This window comes from Tachysurus fulvidraco, chromosome 5, assembly GCF_022655615.1.
Source record: "Tachysurus fulvidraco isolate hzauxx_2018 chromosome 5, HZAU_PFXX_2.0, whole genome shotgun sequence".
NCBI classification, from domain to species: Eukaryota; Metazoa; Chordata; class Actinopteri; order Siluriformes; family Bagridae; genus Tachysurus; species Tachysurus fulvidraco.
This window is the reverse complement of record NC_062522.1, coordinates 11,495,667-11,517,120: the sequence shown is the minus strand read 5'-3', so window position 1 is coordinate 11,517,120 and position 21,454 is coordinate 11,495,667. Positions and strand designations below refer to the sequence as shown.

General features: G+C 36.9%; 1 protein-coding gene across 8 annotated transcripts in view; it reads left to right on the top strand.

Annotated features, from left to right (window-relative positions):
- Positions 1-21,454, top strand: part of dlg1a (discs large MAGUK scaffold protein 1a) — a 115,103-nt gene that overhangs the window by 91,148 nt on the left and 2,501 nt on the right. For 3 of the 8 annotated variants that reach the window (XM_027146841.2, XM_027146848.2, XM_027146847.2), the window contains 10 exons: positions 5,595-5,709; positions 10,945-11,121; positions 14,845-14,911; positions 16,323-16,422; positions 19,315-19,356; positions 19,927-19,977; positions 20,377-20,478; positions 20,593-20,765; positions 20,912-21,021; positions 21,221-21,312. In XM_027146841.2, coding sequence (XP_027002642.1) covers positions 5,595-5,709; positions 10,945-11,121; positions 14,845-14,911; positions 16,323-16,422; positions 19,315-19,356; positions 19,927-19,977; positions 20,377-20,478; positions 20,593-20,765; positions 20,912-21,021; positions 21,221-21,312 — 1,029 coding nt within the window. Of the gene's footprint in view, positions 1-4,719; positions 4,937-5,594; positions 5,710-10,944; positions 11,122-14,844; positions 14,912-16,322; positions 16,423-16,756; positions 16,782-19,314; positions 19,357-19,926; positions 19,978-20,376; positions 20,479-20,592; positions 20,766-20,911; positions 21,022-21,220; positions 21,313-21,454 lie in introns of those variants that run through there. The other 5 variants (XM_027146845.2, XM_027146849.2, XM_027146846.2 and 2 more) reach the window with 4 other exon arrangements.

Here is a 21,454-nt window from a genome sequence, read left to right as displayed (position 1 = left end):
GTATGCACACATGGTCCTTTCACAGCAATGTTGTGCTTGTGTCTGAGTGCTTGCTTATTTGTGCCGAAGTTGGATGAAGTTTGGTAAAAGCTGTGGTCTTAGCAAGGCTCCTGAACCTGGCTTCCTTTGACCATACCTCTCCTCTTTCGGCCAGCTCAGGTTTATACATTATTCTCTGCTTACCAAAGGAATTGGTACACCAAAGTCTTATCTCCCGCCAGGCTTGGACAGAATCAGAGGCTTCTAGAGGGCTGTGTAATCATAGCTATTTTTGTAAGCCATGAGACAGCATGGTGCATGGGGCAGAAGTCAACACTGTAGGGAGATTCGTTTATGCCATTTTCTCTTCTCACACTTTCTTTTGTATTTCTGATGCCTTCAGTTTGTCGAAGAAGAGGGATAAATAAAGAGGGAGTAATACCGAAAAGTATTTACTGTAGTAGTTTTCATTTTAAAACAAGGTGAATATTTTAGGTTTCTTGGGGTCATTATTGCATCTTTATCTGTCATTTTCAGTTATCATTTGTATAATTACAGTGATAATTACAGCTTTTTTTTTTTTTTTTTACTGTGGTTTGGTTATGATAAATTGTCCTTGCTAAGATATTTCCATTTGTACCTCAGCATGCTCACTCTATTTAAAAGATGCTATCCTAATGTTTTAATAAGATGCCAGTTATCCTGTCAATCATAGCTAAAAAGTATAGTTTGTCTACATTATTGTGTGAATGTTGTGTCAGGAACAGAACCACAGAATCACATATGGAGGTTTGACGCTTGACTCCATAGCGTTTCATTAGCACTCTTAGCACTGTTGCGCTGGCTGAGCTGAGTGTGGGCTCAGGTGTGTGGAGGCTTTAGCCTTTCTCCTGTGGGAGATCTGCAGTGGAACAATGCTGCTGTTTTACTTTACAAACCACGAGCTGTGCTTGAATGCCTGATCATGCAGGAAATCCCCATATGGACGGTCTTCAGGATGAATTCATAGCGTTAAATTTTTACTGTCTTTTTTTTTATCATTATTACTACATTACTACTACATTATTTTTTTACTTTCTCTAATGAAGCAAGTCCTTTTATGTTTATCTTTTTATCAGAAGCCTTGCCACCTGCTAAGAGCCCTGTTTTTTTGTCTGTAGACAAGCAGAGCAAACCCAACCCTCAAAAGCACTTTGATCTGAGAAACTAAATGGCATTGAGGATCGGTACTTCAGTGGCACTCTCATCTCCTTGTGAAGTCTAGAGCTGCCTTTTTGTTCTGATTTACTGTTAGTAGATCCTGACTTATTTAAACACATAGTACTACTGAGATAAAACAGGGTTTAAGGGTTTAATTAAGGGTATAATCTAATAATGTGAATGCAAGAAAATGCATTGTTTGTGCAAATTTATTGTTTTAGAGGTTATTTCTGTATATTACAGAAAGCAGATACAGTCAGAACACAGCATTAAACTGCATATTCACCAGGAATTTTTAGGGGGGAAATTTCCTTCTCTCAGTATGCCTGTCTCTGGGCTATTTAAAAAATGTGTGATCATGACGATCATGTGTTGAAATGCATTAGCAGCAGCAGCGCTGAGATTTCACAGCCCTGTCACACTCAGGCAAAATTTTCTTTTATGTGTAAAGGAGATGAGTAAAGCATTAGTCAATATTTTGTGTGAAGAAGATGGGCTCTTGCATTGCATTACTACTACTACAAGCTACCAAAGACGATTATACAAGATCACTTTGCCTTTGCTCTGAAATGAATATATTCTCGTTCACTGATGTTTATGAAAGAATAACTGTTAAAAAGAATGACCTTCTATAAAAATAAAGCTACATTATCGTAATGTTATGTCCTGCTTCATCTTAAAGGTTTGTACTGAAACTTAGATCTTTTCAGATTACTGTCAATTTCATCATCACGTTTATTTCCAGAATTTTCTACTGCCATATTCATTGGAAAGATCTCTGCTGCTTCTTACCCAAATACTGCCACAACACTGGTTCATTTTGCCTAAATACAAGAGCTATTTAAGAAAAAGTGTTATTGATCATTTAGTAGATTGTATTTTAATGTCATTTGGATGACAGCATGCTCTAATCATTTCATTTTGATGGATAAATGCTCTTTCCTCCTCAAGCTCTTGTGTATATCCAGGGCATTGTCTGTAATCTGGAAAGGATTAGTTGTCTCTTCTGGCTAGCTGAAGCTCTGCAGTGCTCTTAGCCTGGGATTGGTGGGTTTGTTTAGCAAAGTTCTGCCCTCTATCTCTTTGCCTTTGGCCATTTCTTTTTCTCACGCGAAACATTCGAATGTGTGAATGCAGTCAGATTGCATTTGTGATTCAGCATTAATTAATGATCTATGCATATCATCTCTTGTGCTCTCATCAGCCATGCACTTTTAAAGTCAGAGCTGGTATTGTTAATTTTTAAAATGCAGCTAATTCACAACAGATTCATCACATCAAACGTCATGTTTAGCATCACATCATGCAGCCAGTCAAGTACTCATACGGTTTTATCTAACATTTCACACCAGCCATGACTGTTTACCTTTGAAGTTTATTTTACTTTCATTTGCACATAAGTGAAGTTCTTATGTGAGTGAAGAACTCCACAGGAATTGAGTGTTGTGTGTATTTTTGCATGTTCTTATATTTCATCATATAATACATTGTAGGTTACAAACTGTGAGGTATTTATAAAGAAAAAGAAGTTAATGAGCAACCATGTCAAAGAAGTGTTATTAGTAAGCAAGGGAGTTTGCTTTGCTTGCATGAGAGAGAGATTACTTGAGTGAGGTGTGTGCTTTAGGAGCTGTGGCTGGGAGGGGGTGTGACTAAGAGTGGGTGTGACAGGGAGAGGGTGTGACTAAGAGTGGGTGTGACTGGGAGTGTGTGAGACTAAGAGTGGATGTGTCTGAAAGGGGGTGTGGCTAAGATGAGCTGTGTCTGGGAGGGGGTGTGACTAAGAGTGGGTGTGACAGGGAGTGGGTGTGACTAAGAGTGGGTGTGACAGGGAGTGGGTGTGACTAAGAGTGGGTGTGGCTAAGATGAGGTATGACTGAGGGGGTGTGGCTAAGACTGGTATGACTGAGAGGGGGTCTGGCTAAGAGGAGGTGTGATTTAGAGGGGGTGTGGCTAAGAGTTGGTGTGTCTGTGAGTGGGGATGACTGAGAGAGGAAGTGTGGCTGAGATGGGGTGTGGTCTTCGTGGGCGATTTCTGTAGCTCTAAGCTCAAACTAAACTTATTTATTTATTCAACATATATTATTATTATTATTGTTATTATTATTATTATTATTATTATTATTATTATTATTACTACTAATAAACATTTAATATCCCTCTCAAGATAAAATTAAATGCCAGAAATGTAAATTGTCATACCCACCACTGATTACTGAATAAAGGAGACATAGTTATAAACAGATTAATTGATGTGCCCTGTTGCTCTTTCTCCTGCCTGAAGCTCATATAGAAATGCAATTGACACGTGTATTGTCTAAGGGCTTGAAACATTGTTTTACACTATGTGTCCAGTGGAAAATTTCAGCTTGCCAGATGTCTTAACATTGACATCAGAAGGATCATTTGCTTTGGATATGTTTATGTTCATGTGAGGCATCACATAATTATTAGAAGGATTTTATCGTAGTGTATACGAGTATGACTCTAATCTTAAATACATGCGGCAGAGCCATGACTGGCTGTTTGAGCATATTGCATCACTGCTCTCATTTCCCTAATGTTGTGCAATCCCGAGGGATTGAGGGTCTGCCTGAGCCTCTGTTCTCCAAGAGAACCACTTCATCTTTATGCTGTTTTCTGCTGTGAGTTTCATCTGCATTGATTTTTCACTATAGATCTGATGTTGCTGCAATTCTACAGTGTGTGACGTTATGGTTTATACGTTTTATAGAGATTGTGTATAGAGAAACATTTGAGAGTGCTATTATGTTTGTGTATAAAAGTGTATTTGTTCCCTTTCAAGCTCCAAATATAGGACATAGTATATATAGTCATTTTTAGATAGCAGTTGATGATTACTTTATTTACTGGATAATTTTACTGAACCTCCAAAATTCTATAGAACAGATAATAGATTCATTGACCTGGTGGTAATCAGAGGTTTCTTGGGGATTCTGCAGCGGGGTTACAGAGGTTTCTATGCTAAAATCCCAGATTATTTATTGACCTTTTTTGACGTTACTCACTCTGCTCAGTCAGTTTCATATGAATTTCCTGGAACATAGTGAGCAACACAGTGAAACAAAAAACAATGCCAGTGATGATAAGTGACAAATGTGCCTGTAATGTACGATATACATAGATGAGACAACGGTGGGTTATTAATACACAAAGAAAAAGTACATAGTATTGCTGTACAGGAGGGAGAGTCGAGCCCAAGGGAACCCTAGGGATTGAAATTTGTTGAAGTGAATAGCAATTGTTGAGGGCTGGGTGCTAAATGGTGTATATTGCAACAGAAATAAAGTACATGATAGAAATAAGCAGAATGAGGTTATTTTGTGTTAATTTGAACTATTGATGCAGAAGAACTCACTTAACATGAAGAGGAGGGTGTGCAGAAACACACAGACACACACACAGTTGGGAGGGGTATGAGTGCTCGTGTGTAGTTCATTAGCATCTGTTGTGTTGCCCTGCTGTAGGTTCTCAGAGAGAGGCTTTACGCCTAACCAGCGAGTCCAAGCTCTCTCTCTCTCTCTCTCTCTCTCTCTCTCTCTCTCTCTCTCTCTCTCTCTCTCGCACACACCCATCCCTGAGCACATAGTTCAGCTAAGCGTGAATTGGGAGCTGGCCTTCAGCACCACAGCATCTTTCCCCTCACACATGAGCGAGTAGTAGCAGAAAGGCTTTCACAGCGCTTTCATCCGCACTTTTATCCAAACCGTTTGACCTGCAGAGAGCAAAGAGAAAAGTGAGTATGAAGGATTATATGATTATATCTAACTGGATTTAACAGGGGACTAAATGTGTTGTGATGTACCTGTTCCTGTGTGGATTCTGCAGTATTGTGTGGCTTGTATTTGTTTTGTGGGAGATCAAAGATTTGTTTGCTCTGTTTTTTTTTTCTTGTTCACAATAATAACAAAGTTAATACGGATGTTCTTGTATTATATTTCACATTTGTTGTTTGTATTGATTCACAACAGAACACTTAAAAAGAAGGAGCACCGAGACAAAATGAAAGAACATTAACAAACAAATTGGGTTAAAGCAATTAAAGTAATTCATTGAGAAAATCTTTTTCTGTCTTGCGAGACTACAGCCTTTTCACATGGTGTAGATAAGAGTCAGCGTCCAGTTATTATGAATCTGTCTGATCTTATTCTTACTTTATCAGTAAGAGCTGCTCAGCGGTGTAAGTGTGTGTTAAAGGTACAAAAAATATTTCAAGTACTATTTGGTTTGAGTTTGAGTACTATCTACTACAATCTTTGTAATATCTTTCTCCCTCTCTCTCCCTCTCTCACCCTCTCTCTCTCTCTCTCCCCCATTCTGTCTATAGAAATTGTTGATCATGCATCAGGCGGGACAAATGTTTCACGCTGCTTGTTTTTTCTTTATGCATACAGAATACAGCCGTTTCGAAGCTAAAATCCATGATCTTCGGGAGCAGATGATGAACAGTAGTATCAGTTCAGGCTCCGGGTCACTCCGAACCAGCCAGAAGAGGACGCTCTACATCAGGTGAGACCTCCCCTGCTTCTCTGATAATTACACCGCACCTCTTGTGACTTTGTCCTGATGGTTAAGTCACCTTTCCTCCACTGTGTTGCATCACCAGTGTTATTTTTACAGTTTTCTTTACAAACATTTTCTGCAGATATTCTGATGTTTCCTTTTAACTGGTTTCAAGAGATATTTTAATTTGAGAACTTTGCACTGAAACAACAGAATTAATAAAACAGAACATTGTAAAACATTAGGAGAAAATGTCTTTAATCTGATTGGTCAGAAGATGTTGAGTAGATGGGTTGGTATTAACAGCAGCCCTGGAACTAGTGACAGGTTTATTTTAATATGGTCATTATTATAGATGATTAATTTTATAGAAACAGTTTGGACAGGGACTTGTATAGCGGGATCAAAAAAATGTGAAATTGTTGATATTTTCTGTGATGAGACACATATTCATCATTTATGGAAGGAGTTCCCAGTGTTAGGGCTTTGGGTAAAGCTGTTCTTCAATGTGTGTCCATGAGAAAATCTTCAGGATAGAGGACTTTTCATTACCTTTGAGAGAAAATTGTTTATACAGTAGTGTGAAAAAGTGTTCCTGATTTTTAATTTGTTGCATATCATCAAACAAATTTAAATATCAGTCAAAGATAACACAAGTAAACACAACATGCAGTTTTTAAATTAAGGTTTTTATTATTAAGGGAAAACAAAACCCAAACCTACATGGCCCTGTGTGAAAAAGTGTTTGCTTCCCCCCTGTTACTCTATGGACTGACGAGATAAAAGTCGAACTGTGTGTCCCATTACATCTGGCATAAAAGTAACACTTCATTTCAGAAAAAGAACATCATACCAAAAGTAAAATATATTGGTGGTAGTGTGATGGTCTGGGGCTGCTTTGCTGCTTCAGGACCTGGAAGACTTGCTGTGATAAATGGAACCATGAATTCTGCTATCAACCAAAAAATCCTGAAGGACAATGTGCGGCCATCGGTTCATGACCTCAAGCTGAAGCAAACTTGGGTTTTGCAGCAGGACAATGATCCAAAACACACCAGCAAGTCCACCTCTGAATGGCTGAAGAAAAACAAAATGAAGACTTTGGAGTGGCCTAGTCAAAGTCCTGACCTGAATCCTATTGAAACCTTCATTTAAAAACTGCATGTTGTGTTTACTTGTGTTATCTTTGACTAATATTTAAATTTGTTTGATGATCTGAAACATTAATGATTGACAAACATCCTAAAAAATACAAAATCAGGAAGGGGGCCAACACTTTCACATCACTGTAGCTGCTATAATGTAATTAACCACAGATTAACTTTTACAGACATTCCACAGCATTAAATGTATCTATGAACAGATAAAATCTACATTTTATTATTTTTAGTAAATGAAAAATTGTTTTCATATTGTAATGGCTGTCGTATACAAAGAATAAAACATTTAGGTATTTGCAGTTATTAATCATATTACCATCACTGATTATTTTCCTGTAAAAAAAAAAAAAAAGAAGAAACAATCATATTTAGACTTTTCAAAATTGACCATACAATCTGGACTGAAAATGTCAGTAAGAAGACTTTGATTGGTGTTCTGATTTGAAGTTCCCAGCATTTGGTGTTCTGAGACATCCTTGCTCTGGATAATGGATGATCAGTTTTCCTAACTTTTTACACACTGTTATCACTGTACTGTAGATGAATATTAATGAATAAAAATTATTAGGGACGCTGCTGAAGCTGAAGGTCAGAGAGCAGCTGCAGATTAAAGCCAGTCAGGAATGCTGCTGCTGCTGCTTCTGTTGGAAAACATAAACTGCTTCATAAAGACCTCATCTGTCCCTATACCACAACATCCCTTACACAATATTACCAGAACCATCTGCTTGCTTTTGTTCTGTACGGCTTGTGTAAATGATGCTCAGCGTAGATGAAGCGCAAAAGTGCTTGGGTTTGCATTTATGAATACAATGTGTATCCATGGCTTTTGGATCAGTCTCTAGTTATTATTGGTCCTGCTTTCAGACTGCACTGTCTTCCTGTATCCTCTTAAATAGCTGTTTTCATAATTGTGGCTCGTAACACCAGGATCCTCTTTGAAGCTGACTCCAGACATCTTGAGTTTTAGATCTCATATTTTATTACTTGCTTTTTCTTACACTTATTCTTTGCCTGTCTCTGTATTTATCGGTGACTGTTGCTAGTGCTAAGAGTGTTTTCTGGTCAGATTGCTCAGGCTTATACTTGTAAGGAAAGTAAGAATTAAAACCCAAATGGTGAGAGTCATTAGTAAGCAGAGAGAGTTTGCTTGGCTTGCTTGAGAGTTAAGAGAGATTTCTTGTCAGATTCTAAGATTTATAACTGCATTCAGGTTTATCTTCCACTTCATGGACATTGCACAACTTTAAAGAAATATAGTATTAAATATACTTTTAAAATATATGTGACTTTAGTAAATCTGGTGCTAATGTGTTCATTGCTGCTGTATTTTCTTTATGCTTGCGAGAGATTTTGCACTGATGTAAGACAATTGACTAAATGACATTTACAATGGCATTTAATATGTTAGAAAATCATTCCAGCAATCTATAGGTGTATATATAAACTGCTGAGGTAGAAGAGGAATAAAGCATACATTGTTACATGTGACATGATGCCATAATCATCGTTGATCATTTTCTTGTAAAAACACACACTGTTGTGTTTTATTCCTCGGGACAGTACAGAGTCCAGTATGCTTTGGGGAGTTTTATTTTTAAACACGTGCTCTTATAGGATTAGACCAACATCGACCGAACATTTCAGAGATTTATTTTCTAGCCAGTCACAGACCCTGTCCCAACAGCGGATGCTTACATTTCAAAGGCTGCAAATATTGTAAGCCCTAATCTGTTTTTTTCCCCCTTTTCTTTTTTTTCACATAATAAACCCTGTATGATGGAAAAAGAAAATTCACTGCCCCACTAGTGACACAGACATCTGTTATTATTGTCTGTGCCAACATATGGGGAAAAAAAGAATTTAGTACAAGAGCTTTCTGTTTCCAGAACAGACCTACTAATTTTATTTTTATTTGGCTTTGGCTTTTCAGTTTAAAACACATATAATTATTGCATTAGTATATTATAGCTTCAAATCCAAAAGTACTATAATTTCTTATAACATTAAAATATTACTATATATTTAATACATTTACAGAATGAAAAAGTTAAATCAACATATTATATTATATTATATAATATATATATTATATTATATTATGATATAAAATGTACAAAATTTGGATTATATGCTATTTTATTGTGTTGTTAATGAATAATGCACTAAAGGCAGGAAGGAAGCTCTGTGTGACATTTGAATCCATGTGTATGGAATTTTATCACTGAAACCTGTAAATGTCTGTAATCTCATTCCTTTCCGAAGGTATCGATTCCATTACATTACACTACGTTAACACATACAGTGTATATCTACAGTGAGAGCTCATGACTTCCAGCAACATGAGCAACAGCAACCATTAGTGACTAGAAGTGAGCTAGAAGTGTCCTATGACAAGATATATTTTGAAAAAAAAAGTTTAACTTTATGCAAATGCTGAGTGTCTGGGTGCAGTGACTTCCAGTGGACATGAAGACAGTATGCGATCAATGGCAAAGAGCACACACTTCTTTTCATATACTCTATATAGCATGTATACACTGCTGAATTTTATACACAAACACCAAATCTCCCTCCAATAGGTTTCATTTTAGCATCTAGAAAAATGATTTGGAATGTTATTTCTGCCATCAACTGATAAACCTTATTACTTTAGTGAACACCTAGGAACACCTACTGCGACTATATAGTACAGAGACTGGAGACATGCAGCGATGCATGAACAGAACATAAGTTTAAAGGTAAAGGTGATTATTTGTCCATCGCAATGTGCAAAGCAAAAACAGTCATTTAATTTTAGTTATTTCATTTTAATTTGCAGGGGATAAGACTGAAAACCTCAAATAGCTTTAAGAGAGCTCTCAAAATCTTGATCTTTTAATGAATTAAAAAGAAAAAAGACTGAACACCTTTGATTAAAGTCTCCTTATAAGTTTCTCCATGTTCTGGGTTTTCTCCATTCGAAATGCATGAAAATTGCACTTTATTATTGATGAAAGAGCAGAGAGAAGCTACTCAGGACAGTTTAGAAATACATGAATGCGCTTGCACAAACCTCACTGACAAATGCACATGCACACTTAGTCACATGCATAGCACAAGTGACCTATTTAAAATCCCCAGTGGAGAAATTTGAAACACAGAAACACACTATGGATGTGCCATATTTCTTTTACACAACAGTTCTATAAACTTTATCAACCCTTACCTGTACATTTGAGTTCTAATGCATCTCTTAAGGGCATCCTACTCATTTGGGTGACACTGGACAGTAAATAATGTAAATGTAAATAATGTCCTTTCTACAACGGTCTGCAGTCGAGTGGAATTGTGGAATTGATAGTGCCTTAAAGTTTTAGATGCTCAAGAACAAATAGTTCTGCTCATGAAGAGCAAAATGGGGGTTGGATATCACCGTTTACTTTGAGATATACACTTTTGTGTGAAAAGAAACTATTTTTCTAACTTTTCTATAAATATATTTCCCTTAGTTAGCTATGTAAAAACAGACATACTCAAAATTCAGACGAGTCCTGAGTGTCTAGTTTGATATGAGGCTTTAACCACCACTGTAGACTGTGACCTTACTAAAAATGTCATTTTGAACATAGGGACAACAAAACACGCTTTTCTAAAGCAAATAAATTTTGAGTAACTGACATTTCTAACACTGCATTAATGTTTTTTTTTTGTTTGTTTTTTTTTATTGGAAATCGATCCCGATTTGAACCACTAAGCTATCACATCCCTGCTTTTTACCTTTATATGAACATTCTTTTGTATTTTAGTCTAAAATTATATTTATTGCTGCATCTGCTGATGATGTCACCGACACTACTATGGTAACCGATGCAAACTAGGAAGTAGAAAATAATCAGTGAAACATCTTAGTAGAAAGCTTTACCAGTCGAATTAGTGGACCAGCTGTTATTTAATTTTATAGTTTGTGAATTCTACAATTTGAAATGTCATGAGAATCACTGTACATTTAACTGTTTTTTTAAAGCACTCTACGTAGGGACTGACTTAATTGCACTTTCTTGTTTTGAAACTCACTATGTTTTATCCGTTCTGGCACCAGAGCCCTGTTCGACTATGACAGGACGAAGGATTCTGGTCTCCCGAGTCAAGGATTGAACTTCCACTTTGGGGACATCCTGCACATCCTGAACGCTTCAGACGATGAGTGGTGGCAGGCACGCAATGTCACCGCAGATGGAGAGGTGGGAGATATTGGAGTCATTCCCAGCAAAAGGAGGTACTGCAGCACTCAGCTTTCACTTGACCCACATCTCATGTCTTTACCTATTCCCTTTACCCCCGATCTCCAGTGGCTCTCTGCAGAGCAGTTTTAGTTTTGGAAGATATTTTGGTAATACTCATTTTTAAATTAGCTTATTTAAAGAAAATATTTATTGTCTTTCTCCTTAGAGAAGAAGGCAGCATCAGATATACAGTAATACCTTTTTAACCTCCCAAAATGAAACAGATCCAGATAATGTTAAGAAAGAAAAAAAATCAGGTCTAAATCTTTGCATAATCCTTAACTTCGGTTAGTTACTTCAGACTGACTTTTTCCATCATCGAGGAATGTTTTTGACTCTTTGAGCAAAAGAAGATTAGTTCCATTAGCTCCTGCTGTGTGGTAAGCGACAGTTAAACTCTGGGCAACAGCAGAAATACTCTGCTATGATCCAGCGTGAGAACAGCTTACAGTGACAACTGACAATTGCTCCAGTCCCTTCATAAGCAAAATCATCACAGAGCTTAAATGAAAGTACTTGTAATATCTTGCAGTATGTAATATACCAGACACATTTTGGACTAAGTTTCCTTAAATATATAGTATGGTTATGTATTTAAGCAAAATTTAGTCCCAAATGTATCTGGTGTCATTTAGCATCCTAGGGTTAGGGTTAGTGTTTTATTGAGCAGTCATCTGCTTTATGTGTCTCTGTCTGGTAAAGTGGAAGTGCAAGAATATGTTATAATTACCAAACATGAGTTGTTAATTAAAGTGGGAAACAGAAGACAGCCCATTTTTCACTTTGAGTGACCTTGCTGTCACAACCCTACCTTCATTTCACCCTTTGGCTAGGACTTCCAACCCTTATATCAAGACTCTCTTTTGCCTTTGTTTGTGGTAACAAGCTGCATTCTATGTATTGTGCTAATTTATTATTGCACTCTATTCCTGTTTAATGTTTTTATCAGAAAGTCACCTGTACATTACTGGAATATAAACTGAGACTGCAAACTCTTTGTACTCTTCGTCTTCACGCCAATGTCTAACACCACTCTTGTTTTGAGGATCATCTTTAAGCTAGCTAAAGGAAGATATTAATAATAATATGACAATAATAGCAGACAGTAAAACTCAAAGGAAAGGTGTACAAGACAGTAGTGAGACCAGCTATGTTGTATGGGTTAGAAACTGTAGCAGTGAGAAAAAGACATGAGGCAGAGATGGAGGTAGCAGAGATGAGGATGTTGAGGTTCTGTTTAGGAGTGACGAGGATGCACAGGATTAGGAACGAGCACATCAGAGGGACAGCTGAGGTTGGCTGTCTTGGGGACGAGGTCAGAGAGACTAGATTGAGATGGTTTGGACATGTACAGAGGAGGGAGATGGTTTTATTGGTAGAAGGATGTTGGAGATGGAGCTGCCAGGTAAGAGGTCAAGAGGAAGGTCAAAGAGGAGATATATGCATGTGTTAAAGGACATCAAGGACATCAAGTTTATTCACGAGAGAAGAGGATGCCGAGGAGAGAGTTAGGTGGAATCAGATGACTTGCAGTGGTGACCCCTAACGGGAAAAGCCAAAAGAAGAAGACATTAAAACTCTGTCTAATTAAAGCCTAGTTTCTGTGTGTGATGAAGCTTGGTTTGCTCTCACTTTCTGTCTCCAGACGAGGCAGATTGAGAGCTGATAATTGACTTCTCACCCAGTTCTGATTAGCTTTTGCAGCTCTTCTGTCTGTCACCTGCACTGCATGTGTTCTGATGTCAGACCAGAGTGCTTGCTGCTGTGTGAGATAGCTCACTATTTTGAAACTGGGAAGGCTCTGAAAAGATGTGATTTATTGTACTTGCGTATGTACTTATGTTTGCTTTGGGAAAGATTAAAGAGTGACTTATTTTCTGAGTCTTAATTGACCATACAGGGGCAGTACAGTAGTTGTGTTTTGAGACACTTGTCTGCTGGCACAGTAAAAGCCTTTTACATGGTGAACGGCACTATATATAGTTCTAATGTTTATTGTTGCGTGGATGTTTCTCATCCAGAAGTAAATATCTAGCTTTTTGAATTTTAGTTACCCAAGAAAGTGGCAATTAGTCCTGTTCCTAATCCTATTCTGATAGTGACACAATTGCTATTCATTCAATCTGAACATTCAGAATGACTATTTGTACCTGATAAACATAACATATGTCCATCCATCCATCCATCCATCCATCCATCCATCTATCCATTCATCCATCCATCCAGTCTCTACACCACTTATCCTACTGGGTCGTGGGGAACGAGGAGTCTCAGGAGACTTGGAGCAAAAAAGGGTACACCATGGACAGGGCACAATCACACACACAGACATAGGGTTAGGGTTACAATCACACATGTTTACTTGGAAAATATGCAGTTTATTTGAAAAATATGACTGATAATGCAAAAGATTTTTTTCTCATTTACGGATAGTGATCATGTGAAGTCATTAATTATCACATAGTTGTTTGACTCCTTTTTAAAACCTAATGATACTTAAATCACCTAAAGAACCCTAATCAAATGTTAAGGTATCCGATAACGTTTGGCCACTTTATAAACTCACAGGTTGACACACAGAGGTTTAAATGGCTATTAAAGGGAACTTTCCACACCCATGACTCATTGTAATTGAAATTAGTGTCTGTGAATAAATAGTCAGCGAGTTTCTCGGATCATAAGGTGATGCAATGACTTGGCTGGATAATGCACCATGGGGAAGTAGTTGAACTTTATAAAGCAGGAACGTGGCACATTGAAGTTAGTAAAAAAAAAAATTAATGGCAAGAAGAATGCAGCATGTTATTAGTAAATACTTGCAGACAATTTGCATTCTATAGCTATAAAAGCTGTGCAAAGGACGCTTTTGGATGTTCCAGCATGACAATGATCCAAAGCACAAGCCAAGGTTTATCCTCCAATGGCTACAGCAGTAAAAGGTGAAGGTTCTGGAGGTATGTTTAAAACAGGAGAAGCTAAGATTTATAAGATAAAATATAATTCTCTCCTATTACTAGCATCTTATTTGATAAATTTTTGTGAAACCGTAATAAAGATATTAGAAATACACAGACTTACAGGTTTAGCCACTGCGTTTATTAAACTGCTTTCTATCTAAATCTGATCTTTGCAATAAGTTAATGACAGAATTTCTCCGATTATTATATAATAAACATAGTTAGTGGAGTATGTTATTGTCAGGGATCAGCCCGGACCTTCGGCCATGTGTGTTTGTTATTGTTCCTCATCAAGTGTCTGCCCCACTTTCGTCTGTTCCTCCCTGTCTCCATACCTGTTCCTCATTGTGTAATTATTGTCTTATGTATAAATGTGAGCCGCGTTGCCGATAGCAGTGCGGATTCATTAGTTACGTTTACCCTTAGTTACGTTTAGTCCCTGTTAATTGTCGTCATCTGTATTGTTTTAGTTATCGTCTCTTTCTGTTTTGTCTTCATTATTTATTAAACCCCTTTCATTTGAAGCTATCCTGCATACGGGTCTGTCTCCTTCCATCCTGGTTGTGACAGTTATCTTGAGTCATGCATTTTAACAGTCGAGGTCCATATTATTTTTTTAAATAAAAGCAATGCACCATATGATGGAATCAAAAAAATTTGGGACAATAAAACTTTCTGCTGTGTCATGGTGGCTTCATGCATCACTTTGGCAGTACTTCATCTGTAATCTACATTTTTCTGTTATTTCTTTATCATCAGGGTGGAGAGAAAAGAGAGGGCCAGGTTAAAGACGGTCAAATTCAACTCCAAGTCACGGGACAAAGAGGTAAGTCACTGAATACTAAAATGCTTTTCAATGATTATAACATATATTTGATGTGATGTATAAAAATAAACTGTGAGGGGATCGTGCGCATAACTTTATTAACGTCACATTCACAGATAAGTTTAGAAGAGAATACAGCACCTTTCTCACGTGTTAATGTATTCACATGCTTTGGGGGAAAAAATAAAGTTTTCACACCACAGAGCTGACAGCTGTTTTCCCACATTCAGCTTCATGTACAGTGCAGAATTGAGGTTTTTTCTTGAATAAATCTTTTTAGTTATAATATATAAATTATTATAATATAAATAAAGGATTTATCGTGCTAATTTTCCTACAGACAGAGGCATGTTCAAGTCTTTTTAAAAGCATGTGACAAGTTAACAATAAAGTCTTTGCTGCTCTGTTCTCCATTACTGACCTAACGTGTAGTTCATTCTCGCTTTTCAACCGCATATCCCAACGCAACATCAAATTAAATAATGCATGGACTGAACCGCTCAGTTAAACACAGCAACAACAAAAAAGAAATATGCTTGCCATTGATGTAAAACTGCTCTGTTCCTGCATGGAGGCTGCTTCCAGCCTCTTTTCTCTCCTGTGTGCTGTTTGCTTTCTGGTTGCTGTTCCTTTTCCCATTTACATTAGATTTTCTTATCTGAATTATATCTTTGACCTTTTTTACTTGAAAATCCATTAATCAGTCAGTTCGCTGTAGACTTGTTTTGTTCTTTTGTATGTTTTTCTTTATTTTCTTTATTTCTTTTTTCAGTGTCAGTGTATTTCATCTCATACTCTTTACTGTCTCTGTTACCACAAGTAATGTTAGTGCATCATACCTTATACATATTAATTAATAATACATTTCAAGTTTTAGATTTAATTAAGCATGTAGTCAGTGGTTAAAATCTGTTTGTCTATGCTTAATTTAAAATATTCCTTTAAAATATGATTTTGACAATATTCGAATTGGGAAAAATTCATTTTTGTTTTAATGTAACGTAATATTTTATCTCTAGTCATTCTGGTTTATGTCCTGTCAATAAACCTATGTCTTAATCTTTCTTTCTTTACTTGCTTACTTACGTGGAGATTTATTTGACTATTAATATATGTTTACATTTAAATATTTTACTACTAAATATTTATTTGGAATTTTATAAGGCTAAAATATATCATATTCCTTAAGATACAGTATGATATCAGCTGTTCTTAGCTTTAGTATATTGCACTATTCATTTGGCATGACCACTAGTCGAGTGCTGAGTCGACAACTGAAATCACATCCGGTTCAGATTATTAGCGTGCATGTAAACGCACTGGTGAATGGGGTTTAGTTTGTTCACATCTTTAGCAGACACCTCCTTTTCCATCTCTCTTTATGTTCTCCATCCCTCCCTCTCTTCCTCAGCAGTCACTCAATGGCAAGCGTAAAAAGCACATCTTTTCACATAAATTCCCCTTCTACAAGAACAAGGAGCCGAGCGAGCAGGAAACAAGCGATACGGAGCGTAAGTACACCTGTGTACATGGGACAGTGCAGGACAAAGCAGCAACTAACCGCTGATCAACACCTCATGCTCATACTGCAACTGCAATCGTGCCAAAGATCTTTAAAAGGCTTTATACTTCACTCCGTTTGTGGTTTTTTTTTTTTTTTTTTTTTTTTTAAGAAAGAATACTGTATATTACATAGAATGAGAACATGTCATTGGGAGGAGAAATTCCTCTTCTGTTGCAGTATGGGGGTTTGGTTGTTTATCTGTAACGCTATGCACAAGTTCAGTAACCATTATTTTTTATTTATTTTTTCTATTTGTGTGCTCTCTGACGACTTCTCCACAGGACCTGAGTGACGACAAAGGCTTGAGTAAGTCATCCCGGACTCCTGCAGTCATAGACGGCCCTGCCCAGTTATGAGCATGACCTCATTTTAGTTTTTCCTCTTTTTTTTCTTCCCACCTTTCACATTGTAATAATCTAATTATCTTTTCTACGAAAAGTCTCAGAGTCTCACCATGTGAGCTGGACAGGTGACTTTTAATTTTAACAACCGGAACAATAAAAAAATGACTTCTGCAGGTTTATAAGCTCTGTAACACATGACACACAGAGTAGGGTGGCCTGACCTACAGATGATCTGACTGCAGTACAGATTTATAGTCTGTGATCCAGCAGGCTTCCTTTTTGCCACATTTAGGTTTAGAAGATAGTTCTGCTTTGTTTTTTGGTCATATGAAAAAGTTTTAAGATTGTTATGGCTTATCACTCAGCGTTAAGATAGAAAATTTGAAAAATGGACACTGTCAATAGACACCGTATTCAGAGCTTTAATCCTGCTGTGATGACTTTTTTATGCAACAGTGAGTTAGGCTTTATTTATTCATTTCTTTATCCTATTTTTAAATCAGGTTTTCTAACACTGCCTGGTGTCTCGGTACATTCTTTACACTTGAATGATTATGAACAGTACAGAAAAAATAGTGCTCATGTAGTACTACTGCTGCTACATCATACTGCAATAAATTAAATATAATTATAAATAGCTTCCTAATGCTGAAATAGCTGTGCAGCCTTACAGCCTCTACCTGGTCTCTGTTTATTTTACACTGTCTCCAATTTTTCTTATTCAGGTAAGAACACAGTTCCCACGGAGCACTTAATTCTGTCCTGTTGTGTTGTAAACACCTTCTTAGGAAGCTGTGAGAGACATCAGAACAGTCTTTTTGTTCCACAGCAGCTGCAGGAGAGTTATTACAAGATTGACATTTACATTTCTGTCGCTGTCGTCTTGATTTGCACTTCAAAGCCTTTTACAAAACACTTAACACTAGTGTGCTTCTTTTGTGGGACAACAAAAAAAGAGATTTACAAAGCAAACACCCACAACTTATGTCCTTCAAGGCAGAAGTATTTTTGTAGCATGATGTCAAGAGAAAAAAAACAGTTGATGTAACAAATCTTTATTGTTGCTATAATGTAAATGATAACCGGAGCCACACATACATTTTATAATAGTAAATGTATGAACAGTTAAAATCATCTACAGTATAAGTCATATAATAATAAAAAAAAAATAAAGTAGTTGATGTGGTTTGAGAGAAATAAATTACATTAGGACATGCTCTAATAGGAAAGCAATCAACGTCATTGTGGTAACAGTAACATAACATAACAGTTTCATATCAGGACATATCACAGCACCACATGTTATTTTTCTATAACAGCATGTTCCTCGTTTTTCCTTTAAGAACTCAGTACACAATTCTGTTGTAAAGACATATAATTTGACTTTTTTTTTTTAAATTGTATCACATTTTAGCAGTAGATACGTCCAGGTGTATTTTCTGTTTTCTATCTGACTAAATTTTATTTTAATATTTTAGTAGTATTAAGTGAAAATACAGAGACTTGGATACTAGTATAGCACCAAACTGAACTGTGAAAAAATTGAACATGACACAAAGGGACAAGGCTTGCAGGAAGTCAGAAAAATGCTGTCGTTTCCCTGCATCATCAGTGAAAGGGGTCTATAATTTTTGAACCAAAATGAGTTCTACAGTGTTGTCAAATTTTGACAACACTGTAGAACTCATTTTGAACTCACTCCACTTATACACTAGTATTCCAATGTTTTATCTAAGGCAGCTTGCATTGCTGTTTTAGGGGCACGGATTTTGAGGTACTGAATGGTACTACTAGTTTTTGTTAACTTTCCAAAAAATCTTATGGGGAATGGTATAGGTATGGGGTTATGATATTTTTCTCAGTCCCACACACTGTTCATGTTGTATTAAAAGGAGTAGGGTAACCTATGTATATGGTGGAGTTGTGTGTCTCAATGTACAACATAACATGGCAGTGTTAAAACCTACTCAATTCAGTCTCAATTCTGTGCTGTCAGACGTATAGCACAAAGAAAATAACGTGTGAGCTTGTTTTTCTGCAGGGGTGCATTTCCCGAATGTGGTACCCTTTCTAAAAAACCTCCCGGCTTTCACATCGCACATCGTTCTATTTCGGTACTGTGCAATCGTGACAGCAGAATACAGAATTAAATTGGAACGTATGAGATGATTTTCATGTCTCACATATGCCAGTTTTACGTCTCACATATCCTTAACACTGCCATCTGCTGGCCACTGAAATGAGTTGTGTGTTTCAACCTCAGTTCCAGTCCTAAAGGCATTTTGCCTGAGGGTTAGGGTTAACCCTCATTAACCATCTTACAGCTCAACGCATACAGCTAAATAAGTGCTGATGAATGTGTAGATTTGGTATGTTAGATTAAAGAAACATAGCCTTTAAGACTGGAATTAGGAATCTGTGGTTTATCTCCTGCCTTGTGTTTCCTGCTGTGGTTGTGTGGTGCTGCCCTTTATGTTGCCCTTTTTTGTTTTCAGAGCATGTAACCTCTAATGCCAGTGATAGTGAAAGTAGCTACCGTAAGTGTTTCCCTTTTCATTTCCTCTCATCCTTTGTCTCTCTGTCTGTGTGAGATGTGTGATTGTTGGGTACCGTGTTGATGTTTTCTCAGCATTTTTTTGTACAGATGTTCTGTTCCTATCCCATACAGATTTATGATCATAAATAAATATTACAGCCGGATTATAGCTGTTAAACCTGATGAAGCGGATGTTACCTCTGTTATCAGCGACCCGGCTGTGTTATCTGTGTTGTTTATACTTTATGACAGGTGTTCATATTTCTGAATTATTACCTAATTACTTGAGTCATGTGCATCAGCAGATTTAGAGTACAAGGCCTTCCTGTCTACACTTCATGTCACATGATCATCTCATTCTTCTGATTGAATGAAAAGCTTTATATGATATATTTTGACATTTAAATCTTGAAAAATGTGATTTTCATCGCACCCATGTTGAAAGTTTTTAGAGAAATATTGTCCAGCTTTGAAATACTTCTGCTTTGAGGAGACTTCTATTATCTGAGAGATTTCCATTAGCTACTTGTTAAACATTTGCTTAAAACTTTTTTTTTCTCTCTTCCATCAGGTGGACTGGAAGAATACGTTCTGTCATATGAGACTGTGATTCAGCAGGAAGGTGAGCGTCTTGGGATAAATGAGCTCAGAGAGAATCCCTCACTGTCCTTCAAACTAAGGATATATTGTGAAATAAAAGTAAACAAATTACAAAAATAATACACAAGGTTGAAGGTTACAAGGTTTGAACAAAACACAGCATGAAGCTAGCAGAGTATTAACTACACAAATCATGGAATGTTTAACTCAGTACGCAACAGAGCTTCTGTGTTTAAGTGTGTTTGTGTTATAATTTTGTCACTTCCAATTATTTGGACACTTCTTATTATCCTGTTGATCAGATCACATGATGTTTTGCATTATTGAGTTCTAAAGTGTTTCATTGTGGAGTGACTAGTCATCACTGCGCTACACTATTTCATAATAAAAGTCCCTTAAAACATTGTCTCTGACATTGCAGTGAATTATACTCGTCCTGTGATTGTCTTGGGCCCTATGAAGGACCGGATCAACGATGACCTGATATCAGAGTTTCCTCTTAAGTTTGGGTCCTGTGTCCCCCGTGAGTTCTGCACCACACCTCTCAGATGACATTCCAGCTTCAGCTTTCAGTGAAAAGTGAATGGTCTTATCATGAATATTACTCTTATTCCTGTCATCTCACTTTGTGGTGTAGACACAACCAGATCAAAGCGTGACTATGAGGTGGATGGCAGAGATTATCACTTTGTCATGTCTCGAGAACAAATGGAGAAAGACATCCAGGATCACAAGTTCATAGAGGCGGGCCAGTACAACAATCATCTGTATGGTACAAGTGTACAATCAGTGCGAGAGGTCGCAGAAAAGGTGAAACTCTTCTCACTGTACTGTGTATACAGTCTGTTTAAATCTGTTGTCGATCTATTCAACTATCTCTTGTTTTCTCTTTTTCTCTATATATTGATATTGACATTAGACATTTTTCCCTTTTGTCATCCCTTCTTTATGTTCAGGGTAAACACTGCATCCTGGATGTCTCTGGCAATGCTATCAAACGACTCCATCTAGCACAGCTATATCCAATTGCTGTGTTTGTCAAACCAAAATCAGTGGAAAATATTTTGTGAGTCTTTGTCGCTTTCTTATTTAATGTTTTACAGTTTTAATAAATATACTATAGATAGTACTTTAAACCTACTACTCTGTTATTTACTTAGAAAGAAGACTGGCTGTAAAGTGATCATCACATGAATAAACAAGGTTAAGCTGACATTAATTTGAATACTGAGAAGCTGTCTTTTTTTTTTTCATTTTTGCCTCAGAGAGATAAATAAGAGGCTGACTGAAGAGCAGGCCAAGAAGACATTTGACAGAGCTATGAAGCTGGAGCAGGAGTTTGCAGAGCACTTCACTTGTACGTAATACAGATGGTTATACTTAATTCACACCACTTATTGTGTATTTTCTTATGACTTTTTTGCTGCGTAGCAAAAGGTTTTTCGACACCTGACCATCATTCCCATTTGTAGGACTAAAGCCAAACTAAGTTTAAAACA